The sequence below is a fragment of the Recurvomyces mirabilis genome (assembly GCF_035927965.1).
Source record: "Recurvomyces mirabilis strain CCFEE 5264 chromosome Unknown scaffold_43, whole genome shotgun sequence".
NCBI classification, from domain to species: Eukaryota; Fungi; Ascomycota; class Dothideomycetes; order Mycosphaerellales; family Teratosphaeriaceae; genus Recurvomyces; species Recurvomyces mirabilis.
In genome coordinates, this window is record NW_027041977.1 from 1 (window position 1) to 14913 (window position 14913).

The 14913-nt window shown below is 51.8% G+C and overlaps 5 protein-coding genes across 5 annotated transcripts; 3 read left to right on the plus strand and 2 right to left on the minus strand.

Annotated features, from left to right (window-relative positions):
- Positions 1-979: 979 nt before the first annotated feature.
- LTS14_010444 (uncharacterized protein) lies at positions 980-2827 on the minus strand (the record flags this gene model as incomplete). The annotated part of the gene is made up of 6 exons (XM_064843120.1): positions 980-1231; positions 1284-1388; positions 1439-1711; positions 1762-2548; positions 2600-2729; positions 2782-2827. 6 exons carry the CDS (start codon positions 2825-2827, stop codon positions 980-982), a joined length of 1593 nt encoding a protein of 530 aa, XP_064689239.1.
- A 625-nt stretch (positions 2828-3452) lies between these two features.
- On the plus strand, positions 3453-4931 carry LTS14_010445 (uncharacterized protein; the record flags this gene model as incomplete). Its single annotated transcript, XM_064843121.1, has 1 exon — positions 3453-4931. The coding sequence occupies one exon, from the start codon at positions 3453-3455 to the stop codon at positions 4929-4931; it is 1479 nt and encodes a 492-aa protein (XP_064689240.1).
- A 758-nt stretch (positions 4932-5689) lies between these two features.
- On the plus strand, positions 5690-9445 carry LTS14_010446 (uncharacterized protein; the record flags this gene model as incomplete). Its single annotated transcript, XM_064843122.1, has 2 exons — positions 5690-8272; positions 8324-9445. The coding sequence occupies 2 exons, from the start codon at positions 5690-5692 to the stop codon at positions 9443-9445; spliced, it is 3705 nt and encodes a 1234-aa protein (XP_064689241.1).
- Positions 9446-10582: 1137 nt separating this feature from the next.
- Positions 10583-11399, plus strand: LTS14_010447 (uncharacterized protein; the record flags this gene model as incomplete). Its single annotated transcript, XM_064843123.1, has 4 exons — positions 10583-10737; positions 10789-10940; positions 10992-11218; positions 11280-11399. The coding sequence occupies 4 exons, from the start codon at positions 10583-10585 to the stop codon at positions 11397-11399; spliced, it is 654 nt and encodes a 217-aa protein (XP_064689242.1).
- A 1409-nt stretch (positions 11400-12808) lies between these two features.
- On the minus strand, positions 12809-14862 carry PEX5 (Peroxisomal membrane signal receptor PTS1; the record flags this gene model as incomplete). Its single annotated transcript, XM_064843124.1, has 2 exons — positions 12809-14030; positions 14102-14862. 2 exons carry the CDS (start codon positions 14860-14862, stop codon positions 12809-12811), a joined length of 1983 nt encoding a protein of 660 aa, XP_064689243.1.
- Positions 14863-14913: the final 51 nt, after the last annotated feature.

Below are 14913 nucleotides of genomic sequence, written 5' to 3' on the forward strand. Positions count from 1 at the left end.
CCTTTTCCTCTATCTCCTCTCCTTAGCCCCCTCGCTTAATACGGGAGCTAATATATTCTATTAGGTATCCGGATTAGACACCCTACGGACCCCCTATAGGGGGCCGGAATATATTACGTAACCTAGGTTAACTATAGATAGCCTACGGTCCCCCTACGGTTACGTATAGGATACTATAGATATAGTACGACACCTTATATATACCTACGGTATATAGGGTTTAGAGCTTATTAGACGAGTAAGTTCTAAGCGATAGGTCGCGTAGATAACTACTCTAAGGTTTAACCTTTTAGCGGGTTAGTAACTTAGGTTAAATATAAACTACCTATATAAGAAACGTCTATTCTATATATATAGGAGATTCGTATAATAGTCGCGATTACCCCCCGTAGTCGTAACTAGATCGTAGTTACTAGAGTGTTTACAACCCTAATTACTTATTTACCTAGTAATAAGGTAATCCCTTATACGATCGTAGATTCCTACTAAGTTAGGGATAAGGCGTATAGCCGCTATTCCCGCCTTTATAGGATATAGGCCGCTAGCGGCAAAACTATACCTAATCCTATATACGTGTTTATAATAGTTAGTAGTATCTAATCTAACTAATTAAAGGAGTATTAGTTATATTAGTTATAGGAGCGGAAGCCTCTACTCCTATCTTTCTATCTACTTGCTTACCCTACTAATTATTATAATAGTATCTATAATACTACGCTTTACTACTTTAGGCGAGGATATAACGTTCTAGATATTACCTTCTAGGCCTTATATTAGTTAGGATAGAGTAAAAAGTATAGAAGGTCTCTAATAGTTCTACTAGCTACGAAAGCTATAGAGCTATATCTACGTTTTGCGAGTTTAACGGAAATATAGTATACGGTTATACAAATACTAACCCTAAGTCGCAAAATGCAGACTTGGACGTCGGGAGTAAGAGTTTTGTAGATTGATACGCACTAAAACAACACTGCTTATGCTACGAGATGGAAGCGTGATTGCCGCTCCGCTCGATGTGCCTAGCATACGCCGCCGCGGTCTGCACTCGCCAAGTCTTGCCCCATATCAGCATGGGGACCGTGAGCGCATACAGTGCAAAGGCAAGGCATGTTGCGCAGACGAACATATTGTACAACCCCATAGTGTTGATCCAAGGCGTCAGGGCAAAAACCACCATAGTAGCAAGGGCATTGCGAACAAACGTCACTGGCACGAGAGCATCACCAATCACCTGAAATCGCACATCAGCCATCACTCAGGATACCGAAAGAAGGACTGCTCACCTCAGCATAGCTGTCCTGCAGATATGTCAAAGATGTTGTACCTATAATACTTAGGCCTGCGCCATAGAACGCCGACCCGATGCATGGAACGATCCAGTGCATGCCCTAGTCAAGATTAGTCTCTGATCAAAAGAGCGGTAAGACGTGAGCTGTACCTGGGCCAACGACAAGCCGAACAAACAAAGACCAGCTGGACCAACAACCACACCAAGTAAGGCAAGCCAAAGTCTCATCTCAGGCTCAAAGACGCCGCCGTTACGCTTCGCGAGCCAGATGATGATGTAGTCGTTATAGGCACAAGGGACGATAGCGATCAGACCACCAATGAACGGAGGAAGGTTGAGAAGACCAATCCCGGCAGCGCTGAAGTTGTAAGGCGGGGCCACAAAGTATATGGACAGTGTATTGAGGATGACAGAGAACCAGGTCTGAAGAGCGTCAGCAGGAATGCTCATGAATGGTAAAAGACACGACTGACCAATGTGGCGCCCCACATCAGCGCTGTGTATGCCACAGCGGGGAACTTGAGCAAGACGATAAAGTCCCAAATCAGTGCAAGAAAGGACCGTGATCCACCTGGCGTCAGGGTGACGAGAGCAAAGCGTTGTCTGACGTTCTTCTTCTGGAATGGGTTGGTGCCTGGATCAACGCTCTCCGTACTACTGATGGTGGGGCGTAAGTCTTTTGCATCTTTGTCCTTCGACTCCAGAACAGCTTTCATCTCCTGTGGCGACCTGACAGGTGATGCAGTAGAACGAACGGAGACAGTGTACTTCGTCTCCTCATATGCGAAGATCATAGCCAGCAGAAGGACACCGAAGAATATTGCCGTCCACCAGTTGATCCAGCGCCAGCCTTGCGAGTTTGAGCAGTAGCCAGCAGCGACTGGGGCAAGAAAAGTACCAATGTCGACCATGATTACGTAGATGGCATTCATGCGCGCTCGCTGATGAACGAAGAAAAGATCTGCAATTGTCATCTGCACGATGCTTTCGCTAATAGCACCGAAGATTCCGCTGGTAATATTGTTGCCGATGTTGTCGCCAACGGTGTACGTCTTCGCCATCCAGATCGCAGACAGGAACAGTGCTAGGGTACTGATGATGTATACTGGTCGGCGTCCGATCTTGATGGAGAGGGGAACAAGGAGAAAGCAGCCGACGGCGAGACCGGCACAATTCGCTGCGAAGCTGTAACTCAGGTTCGTGAAAGAGATACCGAGCTCCTCGTTCATTGGTCCCCAGACAACAGTGCCGATGTCGAGGCTGTGTTCATGTCAGAAGAATAATGCCGATGTCCAGGACTTTTTGCCTTACATTACGAATGCCATCAAGGCATAGAAACAAACAATGCTGAAGTTGATTGTCTTGCGCAGTACCGACCAATTCAGTGGCTGCTCTGGATCTTCTGATGGGCGTGGCTGCAACACTAGCTTATCATGCTCGACTACGTGGTACGGTCAGTATGTCAACGGAGAATACATCGCGGAACGACTCACGATCTTCTAGAAGCACGGTGCCTGGTGGCGGTCGTGTTGAAGCCATTGTCTCCCTCTTCTATCAAGATCTTGGAAGATGAGCCAGGACTGTTTCGAACGAGGGAAACCACAACGAGGTGTAGATTTGCTAGGTATGGAAATGTTTGCAGGAAGTATCCTTGCGACGAGCGTCGATGTGAGCGACTTCTTGAACCTCGTCAGCCGTGACCACCTCGTGGAATAACCGCTAGTTAGCGCGACATGTTATCAGCCACAAGCTCGGCCGTTGCTTTGCCGTAGATAGCGAGTCGTTTCAGAGACACTTGGGCGGGGCATAAGCTCACGATAACCCAACCCTCTCCACCTTTCCCAGGTTTCCAGGCCCAAGCGCGCATACGCATACCATGTCGAGCACTAGTACAGCCTTGGCTATGTCGGGCTACGATAAGGACCACGACTCAGCCATGTGGGATTGACGACGACGGCGTGCTTCATGGCTTGACTCTGAGAACAGTCTACAAATGCATCCCGTCTTCCGACTTTCATGCTGTCGGTGGCATTGGACCACTTTCAGCTCAAAATATATGCAGAAGCATTCTCAGAGCAGATGCGAGCATCAGATTGCGTCGTCTAAGTGAACCCGACTACTTCTCCATCTTCGCCATCGCCAGAACCTGAGGCCGCCAGTCAACATGTCTGCCATGGACAGAGATCCAGGTCTACCAGTCAAGGATCCAACAACACCGCACTGGCAGATACCTCTACATCCGCTTGCGAACCTGTCATCGCCACAACTTCCCGAGGACACTGATGTCTTGATCATCGGATCTGGTATCACTGGTTGCAGTGTAGCCAAGACCCTACTGCAGAGCGATCACGAAATTCGAGTGACGGTACTGGAAGCCCGGGGACTTGCGAGCGGGGCCTCATCGCGCAATGGCGGCCACATCATCTCGCCTTGCTTCTCAAGTTTCGATGAGCTGGTGTCCGGCTTTGGTGTTGAAACCGCAGTTGAGCTTGCCTTGTTCAGCGAGCGCAACATTGACAAGACGTTCGAAGCTGCCGCGGAGTATGATGGGTTGGTCGTGGATTCCAAGATCCGCCGAACAGAAAAGGTGCTGGCTTTCAGGGACCAAGAGAAGTTCGACCACATCAAGACTGTTCTTAACCTGTGGAACGAGCACATGCCAGCAGATCACCAAAATCCGTTCCGCTTGGTTGATCCGGAGGAAGCCAGAACTAAGTGTGGTATGCAAAACGTCGCCGGTCTTGCAATCGGTCGAGCTGCAGCTGCGTGGCCGTACCGGCTGTGGACAGGAATCTGGAGTAATCTATGCAGTACGTATGGCGATCGCCTCTTCATCGAGACGCACACACCCGCACAGCAAGTCAGCGAACTGAAGTACGATGGGCAACTCTACAGGTATACCGTAGGCACACCACGAGGTAGTATCAAAACGACTCATGTTGTGTACTGCACAAATGGGTATACATCGCATCTGCTGCCAAGTCTCCGTGGCAAGCTGTTCCCTGTGCGAGGAACAATGAGCGCTCAAGAGCTCGGTAACTCAGTGCCCAACCTCGGCGCACACCGATCTTGGTCCTTCGATGCTAGTCCGTACCAGGACCCAGAGACAGAGGCTGTCGATCCAGGACTGTACTATCTGACCCAGGACCCCGACTCCGGCTATATGATGCTTGGTGGAGAGTACGACCGTCCTGAAGTTATCATTAGTAGCGACGATAGTAAGATCAATCCCATATCTGCCGAGAAGATTCTGGATGTTCTGCCGAGACACTTCGTTGGCGCCAAAAGTCCGATTGTAAAAGACATGTGGTCTGGCATTATGGGATTTGTGCGAGATGGACTGCCACTGATTGGCAGCTTGCCTAAGCTGGTCACAGGACGACCTGGTAAGGGTGAATGGATTGGAGCAGGCTTCAACGGCTATGGGACGGGATATTGTTTGTCCTGTGGAGAGGCCATTGCGGAGATGATACTAGGCAGAGATGTTAGCAATGGGCTTCCATCGGTATTACTACTGACGGAGGATAGATTCGATGGTAGTCTGGTCTCACAAAACGTTTGGTCTGCGTTGACAGGTAAAGAAGAACGGAGTAGTAGCCGATCAAGTAGTGCGAGCGCCATTGTTGGTACTGAATTGCGTTGAGCTAGCCGTCTGTCGTACGTTCTCGCATCTCATTCCGTCCTACCACGTGGATGATATATGTCCCATGCCGGTTATGTGTTGCCAAAAAAGCTTGTAGGAAGAGACTTCGCTGATGCTCAAGGCAATCCTGGATGGCTCGAACATTCGGACATTGCTTGGCATTCTGGAATCCCGTTTTCATACCTTTTCGATCTTTCGCTTTCTCACCACCTCCGAATATTGAGATAATTGAAAGCTCGATGCAGTGGAGCGGACCCGCCAGAGAGTCTATTTGCATGACTGTAGAACTTGTTCTTTGTCCACGAGATCGACGCATGGCCATCATGTTGAAGCCGTGCAAAGCCGACAGAAAAGCGCGTCACCGCGCACCAGATCTGCACGAATAGATGATGTCCCTCCTGCGCTTGTACATAATGCTGTAGGCTAAGCCACCACTGTATGCAGGCGAAGCAGATGTGAGACACGAAAGCTGATGGTATACCGCACTGTATTACGGTACGCATTATTTCGGCGCAGTCAAGTGCGAAAGTCGCTGCCTTGGTGCTCAATTCTGCTGCCTCGCTTTCAGCCAAAGTACATGAAGGATGCCATAACTTCACGTGTAGTCCCATCTGGCATTGGATTGCCTGCCATTGAGGACCCCCCTTGCTTACAGTTCGCGGTCACTACCACTCACGCAAACACCATCCGCAGAGGACTCCTTTCTCCAAAACGAAACTCGATTCTAGCTTGATACAGCGGCTTGCCATTGAATAACAATGGCTCAGCGCCTGCAGCGCACTACTCCTGCTGGACTGGAGCCCGAACCACTCATATCACAGGATCCATCTCTGTCAACAACCGATCTGGTCACCCCAGAGGGTAACGATGACGAGCTACCTCCTCCAGCATACGGCGACATCTATGGCGAGATTAGGAGCGAGAAGAATGGCATGGGTACCATGGCCCATGTAACCGACGATGGCCGGGTGAATATTCGTGTCAACCAGTTAAACCGCCGTCTATCTCAGGTGTTCACTCCTGCTCTACGCCAACAGCTGAAAGTCGACCTTGATAGCCCGGCTCCAGCGCCATATATCCATCCATCTCTAGGAGGTTTGGAAGGCATCCCACCACCTCCTCCACTTAACATAGTCATCCAAGTCGTAGGCTCACGTGGAGATGTCCAGCCCTTCATTGCGCTTGGCAAGGTCTTGAAGAACACCTACGGCCACCGAGTACGTCTTGCAACTCATCCAACGTTCAAAAAGTTCGTGGAGGAGCACGATCTGGAGTTCTTCAGCATCGGTGGCGACCCTTCACAACTAATGGCTTTCATGGTCAAGAACCCTGGACTAATGCCGGGCTTCAAGACCATGGCAAGCGGTGACGTTGGACGGCGAAGACGAGACATAGCAGAGTACATCCAAGGCTGCTGGCGATCGTGCTACAAAGCTGGCAATGAACTAGGAGAGTCCCAAGACAATGATGACTCCGCCACAACTCAAGCACGACCATTCGTGGCCGACTGCATCATCGCTAATCCGCCGAGCTTCGCACACATCCATTGCGCAGAGAAGCTCGGCATCCCGCTACACATCATGTTCACAATGCCGTACTCTCCGACCCAAGCATTTTCTCACCCTCTTGCCAACATCCAGTCTTCGAATGCCGATCCCCAGATGGTGAATTACATAAGCTACGCCATGATCGAACTCCTCTCCTGGCAAGGTCTCGGCGATATCATCAATCGATTTCGGATCAGGTGTCTCGGGCTAGAGCCTGTTAGCATGGTATGGGGTCCCGGGATGCTCCAGCGCCTAAGGATACCTCATACTTATTGCTGGTCTCCGGCTCTCATACCAAAGCCTACAGACTGGGGCTCTCATATCACCATCTCGGGGTTCTTCAATTTGACTGCCCCTTCATATACTCCCCCACCTGATCTCCAAGCCTTTCTTGATGCAGGTCCAGCACCTGTGTACATTGGATTCGGAAGCATTGTACTAGATGATGCTAAAGCAATGACGAACATCATCCTCGAGGCCATCAAGAGTTCTGGTCAACGGCTTCTGCTTTCGCGTGGCTGGAGTGGTTTAGGTGGCGACCATGTTTCTAGCAACGTCTTCATGGTGGATGACGTACCACATGACTGGCTGTTCAAGCACGTTTCGTGCGTAGTACACCATGGTGGCGCAGGAACTACTGCCGCTGGTATTACAGCAGGCCGTCCGACAATAGTCGTGCCTTTTTTCGGAGACCAGCCATTCTGGGGTTCGATGGTCGCGCGGGCAGGAGCTGGCCCGGAACCAATCCCACACAGAAGGCTGACATCACGAAACCTAGCTGATGCCATCAATTTCTGCCTGCAGCCAGAAACGTTAGAGCGTGCCAAATCGATGGCCAACAATATCGCGACAGAGCGAGGAAGTGAGATTGGCGCCCAGTCTTTCCATCAGTATTTGGAAGTCGACCGCATCCGCTGTACCCTTGCGCCATTACGAGCAGCTGCGTGGCGCATCAGACGTACCAACATGAGACTAAGCGCTTTCGCCGCATGCACACTGGCTAATGCCGGACTTCTGGACTTTCGGGACCTAAAGCTTTTCCGTGCGCAAGAATATACCACGGACGAAGGACCCTGGGATCCGGTATCTGGAGGCTTCACTGCCGCAACTTCAGCATTCGCGTCGATGTTTATGGGCCTCATGGAGACTCCTACGGAGACATACAAAGCTGTGCGACAGCCAAGTCGTACGAGCCGCGCACCGTCGCAGGAGTCAGTACAACCCCCTACTTCTGGCTCAAGCCAGGACGCCATGACGCATTCCCCGGTATCTCCGGCTCAGTCAAGCCTGGATGCTCACAGTTCTTTTCAACGCCTTGAGAGTCAGCGCAGTCTCTCTAAGTCCTCGGTCTTGTCTGATGAGACCGTTAGTACGAGATCAAAGAACCTCGGATCAAGCGAATCAAGCTCAAGTCAACCTGTGAAGCAAGAAAAGTCAAGCGTAGGTAAGGAATACGATATGCTAAGCAAAGGCACTCCCCATGGCAGCAAAGGTGCTGGTCGTTTCGCAAAAGCTCTCTTGCTATCACCCATGGACCTCTCGGTCAGTATAACCAAAGGCTTCCACAACGCGCCGAAGATGTTGGGCGATACTGTGCGTCCACAATACCGGGTATACGACCTTAAGTCCGGCGGCCAAGCTGCCATGAAAGAATTTGGCTACGGATGGTACGATGGAGTGACTGGTATGGTGACTCAACCATGGCAAGGCGCTAAGAAGGAAGGCGCTCTTGGCTTCGCTAAGGGCGTAGGTAGAGGAGTGGGTGGGATCATCGCTAAGCCAGGCGCTGGCATGGTAAGCGCAGCATACGGGAGCCTGACTGAGATTATGCTGACAACATTCCAGCTCGGTCTGCTCGGACACACGATGAAAGGTATCCAGAAGGAGGTCCAAAAACAATTCGGTAGTAATGCGCACAATTACATCATCGCTTCCAGAACCACTCAAGGATATGAAGAATGGATACAAAGCTCCGACGATGAAAAGGAAGATGTCATCGAGCGATGGAAGTTGATACAGAAATATCTGAAAAAAGGCCGCCGGCACGAAGAGCATATGCGAGATATCCTGGAAGTCCACCAAAGCCAAGGCAAAAAAGGCAAAGAGTCTCGTCAGGGTAGCGAACGTACTTCAAGTTTTGCACCGACCACTAGCTCAGAGACATCAACAAGCGATGGTCAGGGCGTTATAGTTGAGATAGATAGCCGGCGGTCCTCCAACCAGTCGCTGGCTGCCGCGGAGATCAATGAGACCATACGAAGACTGGTCCCGAATACGACACCTTCTAGTACGCCCGAGAAATCTATCACAGAGCTTGAGTCTCACCCGGACGCACCTCGGACAGCACGCCGAAGGCCAGTCCCTGCAAAAAAATCTACAGGTCTTCAATCTCCCGACGGATACGAACCTGAGCCATTGGGCGGAAGCCAAGACAGCCCGCTTCACGAGTTGGAGGCTTCGCAGCACACTACAGCTAGCGTTGACACAGCTCAAGGCTCCCCAGTAGTAAGCGTTCAGGCTATGCAATCTTCACAGCAAAGTCAGCGGACAACTGAACAAAGAGTAAGCGATAGCGATTGGGACTCAAACTCAGACATGGCGCTTAACGATCAGGAAGACGACGAATTCGATCAAGCAGTAAGGAGATCGGAGAAGGTCACGGAGAGCATAGGAGCGCCAGATGCATTATCAGCAAGCACTGGTCAATTACCCGCGTACGATCCAGGGCACCTTGAAGGCATGACGCAGACAGAGTTCGAGGCGAGACAACGAGCAAGGCCGGCAGAGAAGACAGCCCAGGAGCGGACGGAAGAGGAGATCGTGCTTGAGTATATAAAGAAACAGAGTCTGCTTGAGCTGCAGCATCGGAGCAAGACCGTCGCCGGACCGATCAGGAACGAGGACGACGAGGATCTCCAGGAAGCGTTGACACTGAGCATGCGAGGGCATGGTCATGACGCTGAGTAGAAATGGATTGAGGAGTCGCGCGGGTGATCGGTTTTCTGTCAGCCAATATATGGTCGTTTGTGATACCCAGGCTATAGCAGGATTAAAGTTCCGATATATTGAGTGGAACAGTGTACCATCGCAACTTGAACATTGTCGTGTGACTAGAAGGTGATGAAGTAATTGAGAAGCTTGAAAACAACCCCTAGGCAGCTATTTCGTTGTTGTGTTGAATTGTGAAGCTATTGCAGGGGCCATTGTGAATACCAGTCCGCGACGAGTGGTGCCGAGATCATGCTCGCAATCTCTTGCGGCACCGAGAGTACGAATGCAATGTTGGCCAAACAAGCATAGTCTTGGCGGTGGAGCTTGTCCTGCAGGTACAATCCTTCGGCCGTGCGTCGTGTCTAGACTCTATAGCTCCAACTTTTCATCCCGGGGCTCCTGATCTGGCCATGAAGTTGATGAGCATACTTTTACCGCTATAGCGATGGTCATCTGGCCGGCTTAAAGCAAAACAACGATCGTGTTCCGGCCGAAGGAGCACCGACTTGCCAAGGGAGCCAAGACGAGCCATTGAATCGAAGTTGACTTCGCTTCATCAAGCGTTTCAGCTTGAGGCACCTCACAAATCCCACCACGCTATGCTCAAGACAGACTGTTGATTTACATTGAAGTGGCCTCATACACAAGCAAGAAATCAAACGCCACCGGTCATCTACGCCAGGATCACAGGCGTGGAATAGGCAGACCCGGACGACACCTGGGCCACATCTTTACATAGGTGAAACATGCTCGTTGTACTGCTGGGTCTCAGGCTATCAAAGTGGAGATGCGGTACTGTTCACGAGTCTTCGGACACTATCCCCGTCGTCTCGTAACCGCTGGGCACCTATATCGCCCTCTTGGCAACGATATCCTTCATCTGGGTGAAGTCGCAACTTCATCAATCTGTGGTAGACAGGCACTCGGGTATCACCATGATAGCCTGAATCAACCTTGTAGAGATGGGCCGTAGCCCGCTGGATCTTGATACGAACCAAGAGGTATATAACAACATCTCTCTTTCACATTTGCTCCAGTTCATCATCACATTCATTCTACTTCATCACACAAACACAGGCTTGTCTCACTGTCCTTCCTTTCAAAACAGCAACCATGAAGTTCACCGCTGCTCTTCTTGCCCTCGTTGGCCTCGCTGCCGCCAGCCCTCTCCCAGTCGAGACTGTCGAGGAGCCTGCGGAGCTCATCAACCTTGAGAAGCGTGCTTCTCTCAACTACGTCCAAAACTACAATGGTAACAAGGCCAACTAGTATGCTGCCCTTAACGACTTTGCCCAACAATTGCTGACTCCCGATTGCAGCAAGTACAACCAGGGCGCCGGCACCTTCTCGTGCAGCTGGAATAACCCCGGTGACTTCGTTGTCGGTCTCGGCTGGACCACTGGCTCCGCCAGATCCATCACCTTCAGCGGTAGCTACAGCACCAACTCGGGGTCCTACCTCGCCGTTTACGGTTCGGACCCTCACTCATGCTCTCGATCGGCTGTCACTAACATATTCGCAGGCTGGTTGAACAGCCCCTTGACCGAGTACTACGTCGTGGAGAACTACTCCTACGACCCTTGCTCCGTCTCTGGCTCCCAAAACGTGGGCAGCGTCACCTCCGACGGCTCCAGCTACAAGATCTGCAAGCACACCCAGGTCAACCAACCCTCCATCAAGGGCACCAACACCTTCGGCCAGTACTTCTCTGTGCGCGCCAGCAAGCGCTCTTCCGGCACTGTCACCATGGTAAGACAATCTCCATGACAGGCACTGACTGTGTACACATGGGCTGACCATCGATCTGTAGGGCAACCACTTCAATGCGTGGAAGAAGAGCGGTTTCGCCGCTTCCAACTTCAACTACCAGGTCATGGCTGTCGAGGCTTTCAGCGGCACTGGATCCGCCAACATGAAGGTCTCTGGTTAAATGTCAGATGCTCGATGGAAAGTGTGGTGAGGACGGAGAATGGCAAGCGGTGGAGTGAGTACTTGGGCGAGAAGTGATGGGTTTGCAGGACGAACAGGTACTGAATCTTTGGAGGAAGTCGCGACATTCTTTTCTAGCAGGTGTATGTAACCTCTACAACTGCCTAACACTCTTTTCGTCCATCCTGTCATGCACGAGTCTGGCTTACATTGTCCATTTCTTCCCCGCCAAACTGAGCCGATGGCCTCGTGCTTTGACTAGATCGCTACGCAGACGAACCGGGTACTTTAGCAAATACCTAAGACACTCTCCTAGACTACCAAACACTATCGGCAATGTGTCGGAAGTACACGGGACCAGAATACTCATAGTCTTGTGAACTGCCGCTCTGTCAACTCACTCCGCTCAACAGCTTCTCCCTTGCAGTCATCAGTCGGATCGCATTGAGACTGCTGGATGTCCGATATGTATCGGATGGATAGCATAATTTGCACCGCTGGGTATTGCGTTCGCCTCCCAGCACAGAGAAGCACAGCTGTAGACATGGTTAGCTGCATCACCGAGCATGACGCTCCAAAGATACCTTGATGGATCGGTGCTTCCACTTGGTCGATGAGATCACCATGGCGCTGACTGCAAGTGTGTCTCTCCTGTGCCATAGTTCTGCATACATCTATCAACGCCCAATGCATGTATCACTACAGAAGCGGGCTCTTTCAGATAGAGTAGAGATTCGTCACCGCAACAATTTCATTCTCTCGTCAAAATTACGAGCCTCACGACTCAGTCTAGGGAGCGTCGACCAATGCCCATCCGCCTCCTCCCACAACCAATCATGGCCATTCTCCGCCCGAAGCATAGGTCGTAATCCCACGGCGTTGACCAGAGCCATCAGACCTCGAGTCGTTCTTCGAGGCCGTCGTCTCACTGCCGGAACGTACACGCTGCGGATCAAACGACATAGTGTATCCATCGTGCCTCATCCGAGCAATGACTCTCGCCGCTTCGTCGTCGGCCCCGGGCAACAGCTGAACTTTCTCACTCCTGACACGGTCACGCTCATCGAACAAAATAAAGTGCCCTTCCTCCGTCATCCGACCAATGACCCTCGCCGGTTCGTCGTGAGCCGAGCGTAACGCCTCAGTCATTTCAGGGAGTCCTTGCTCCCGGCCGTTGGAGTTTCCAGAGGCATTAATTCCCTCAATCGTGACGTCGGGCTGGCGACCTAATGAGTTCGATGCCACTTGCTCGCCATGGTCCAAAGCTGCCGTGTCGGGCGGTGCGCCTCTATCCTGCCTACTCGTTGCGGAAGCCTGCGAATCACGATCGACAGACTAGTCTTCCTGCATTCCGGAAGGACGGAGAGCAGACATCTCACCGAGCACCAGAGGTTCGCTCGTCGACATCTGTTAGAAATCAAACTCCCCTCTCAACGCATCAAGATTCATATCCGGCCCCACACCCTCTGCCAGATCCCGCCTCGACATCTGAGTAAAGACACGGCGAAGGGTATCGTAGAGGTTTGTGCTCTGGTTTTGCTGAAGCAGATCTTCCACGGCGCGATCGTCCACGTTATTACCACTGCCATCTTTGAGCAACTCCGCCGCCTTATCTCGACCCTCGCGCTCCAGGACACGATGCATAGAAAGTGCACCGAGTAGATGTCCGGCCGCTTGTTCCAGGACGCCCAAATTGATGCAGGACACTCCCAGGTTATACCTCGCCCTCACGAAATTAGCCCGGAGGTCCAAAGCCCTTGAATAAGCCCCAATAGCCTCCTCACTCCTCCCACTGTTCGCCAAAGTAGCACCCAGTCGATTCCAAAGGAGATGCTCCTCCCCTTCCCGCTTCAATGTACCATGGTGTGCGCTGTTCAAGGCAGCGGTAAAGCAATCAACCGCCTTATCATAATCCTCACTGCCATAAAACAGCACGCCCAACCCAACCTGGACATCTACATCCAACTCCGCGCCATCAGGATTCATCTGTGCCGCTTCGAGAAACAAATTCGTGACCTTCTCATGCAGAATATGGCGGTCCGTGAATCCAATCTCCTCTTCCATCTCTCCCTCATCCCCAAGACCGCGTGGCGTAACACCAAGTTGAGGGTACTTGACTCCAACCCACCTCTCCAACGTCCGGTAGGCAAGAGTATCATACCCCTCATTCGTATAGCTCACACTCAACCCCATAAGCGCATCAAGATTATTCGGGTCGATCTTGAGCGCTTGCTCCATAGCCCGAATAGCAGGCGACTCCTTCTCATTCTGCGCCTGCGCACCGCCAAGAGCGACCCATGCCTCCGCAAACTCCGGCTCCCTCTTCACCGCCGCCTCGAACGCCAGAGCCGCTAAGCTCAGATTCCCACCTTCACGCATGATCTTCATTCCTTCCTCGAAAGCATTCGGTGTGTTCTCAAACAAATTATTCTCCTCAAACAAATAGTTCCCTAGTTCCGGGCCCTGCGAGGTAAACGTCCTCATCCCGTCAAAGTCATGCCCGAGGCCGTCGAAATCTTTCCATTCATCGTAATCGCCCATATGGCCCAGTTCGTCATCGGCGAGCATATCCCTGGCCGCGTTAGTCTCTGCCTGATAAGTCTTCCAGATGTCCTCGAAATTGCCGAAGCCGCTGCCAGAACAGAAACAACGATTACCGCGTGCTCGGATGCGAGAAGTCAGGAGAGGAAGGATCAAACTTACCTATCCATCTGGTTCAGTTCCGCCTCAATCGCCTCCTCAGCCTCCGTATCAAGTTGATCCAGATCCTGCTCTTTGTCCTGCGTACTCAACTCCTCAAACTGCTTCTCCCAATCCGTATCGCTCAGCTCCTGAACCCTCCCCTTCCCTTTCCCCTCATACTGTTGCTGCTGCTGAGCACCTTGATTAAACATAGACTGGTTCTGTTGAAACATCATCGGCCTCTGCATGCCGAATCCACCGCCACCACCGCCGAAAGTAGAGCCGTACATAGGCGGACGTTGATACATCGAGTTTTGCTGCGCTAGCGGACTCTGCGTATCCCGCTGGATAGGACCCTGCTGGTGAGACCGGAAATTGGCAAAGTCTTGGGGACTGAAACCCGCTTCCCGGCTCTGCTGTTGGAACAACTCAGGTTGGAACCCATTACCCATGGGCTGCTTGGCGAACTCGCCAGCCCATCCACCGCCGCCACCTCCGCCTCCGCCACCAGCAGCGACGATCTGAGCATGTTCCCGCTCCAACTGCTCCAAATACGCCGCATCAGCAGGCAACTGCTCAGCAAACCCAGGACCCTGCTGCTGGAAATCCTGAAAGGCTTGATCGCCTGGTCCAGCTTGCTGTTGTGTTCGAAAGCCACCGTACTGCTGTGGTCGTGAGGTGAGGCGGTCACGTTGGAGGGATGTGTCGGCTCCGGTTTGTTTCTGGAATTGGGCGAGAGGGTTGCTGCCGGTGGAGCATTCTGGGCCGCCGAGGAAGGACATGTTTGTCGATAATAGTATGAGAGACTGCACAGATGACAAGAGATGCTCAGG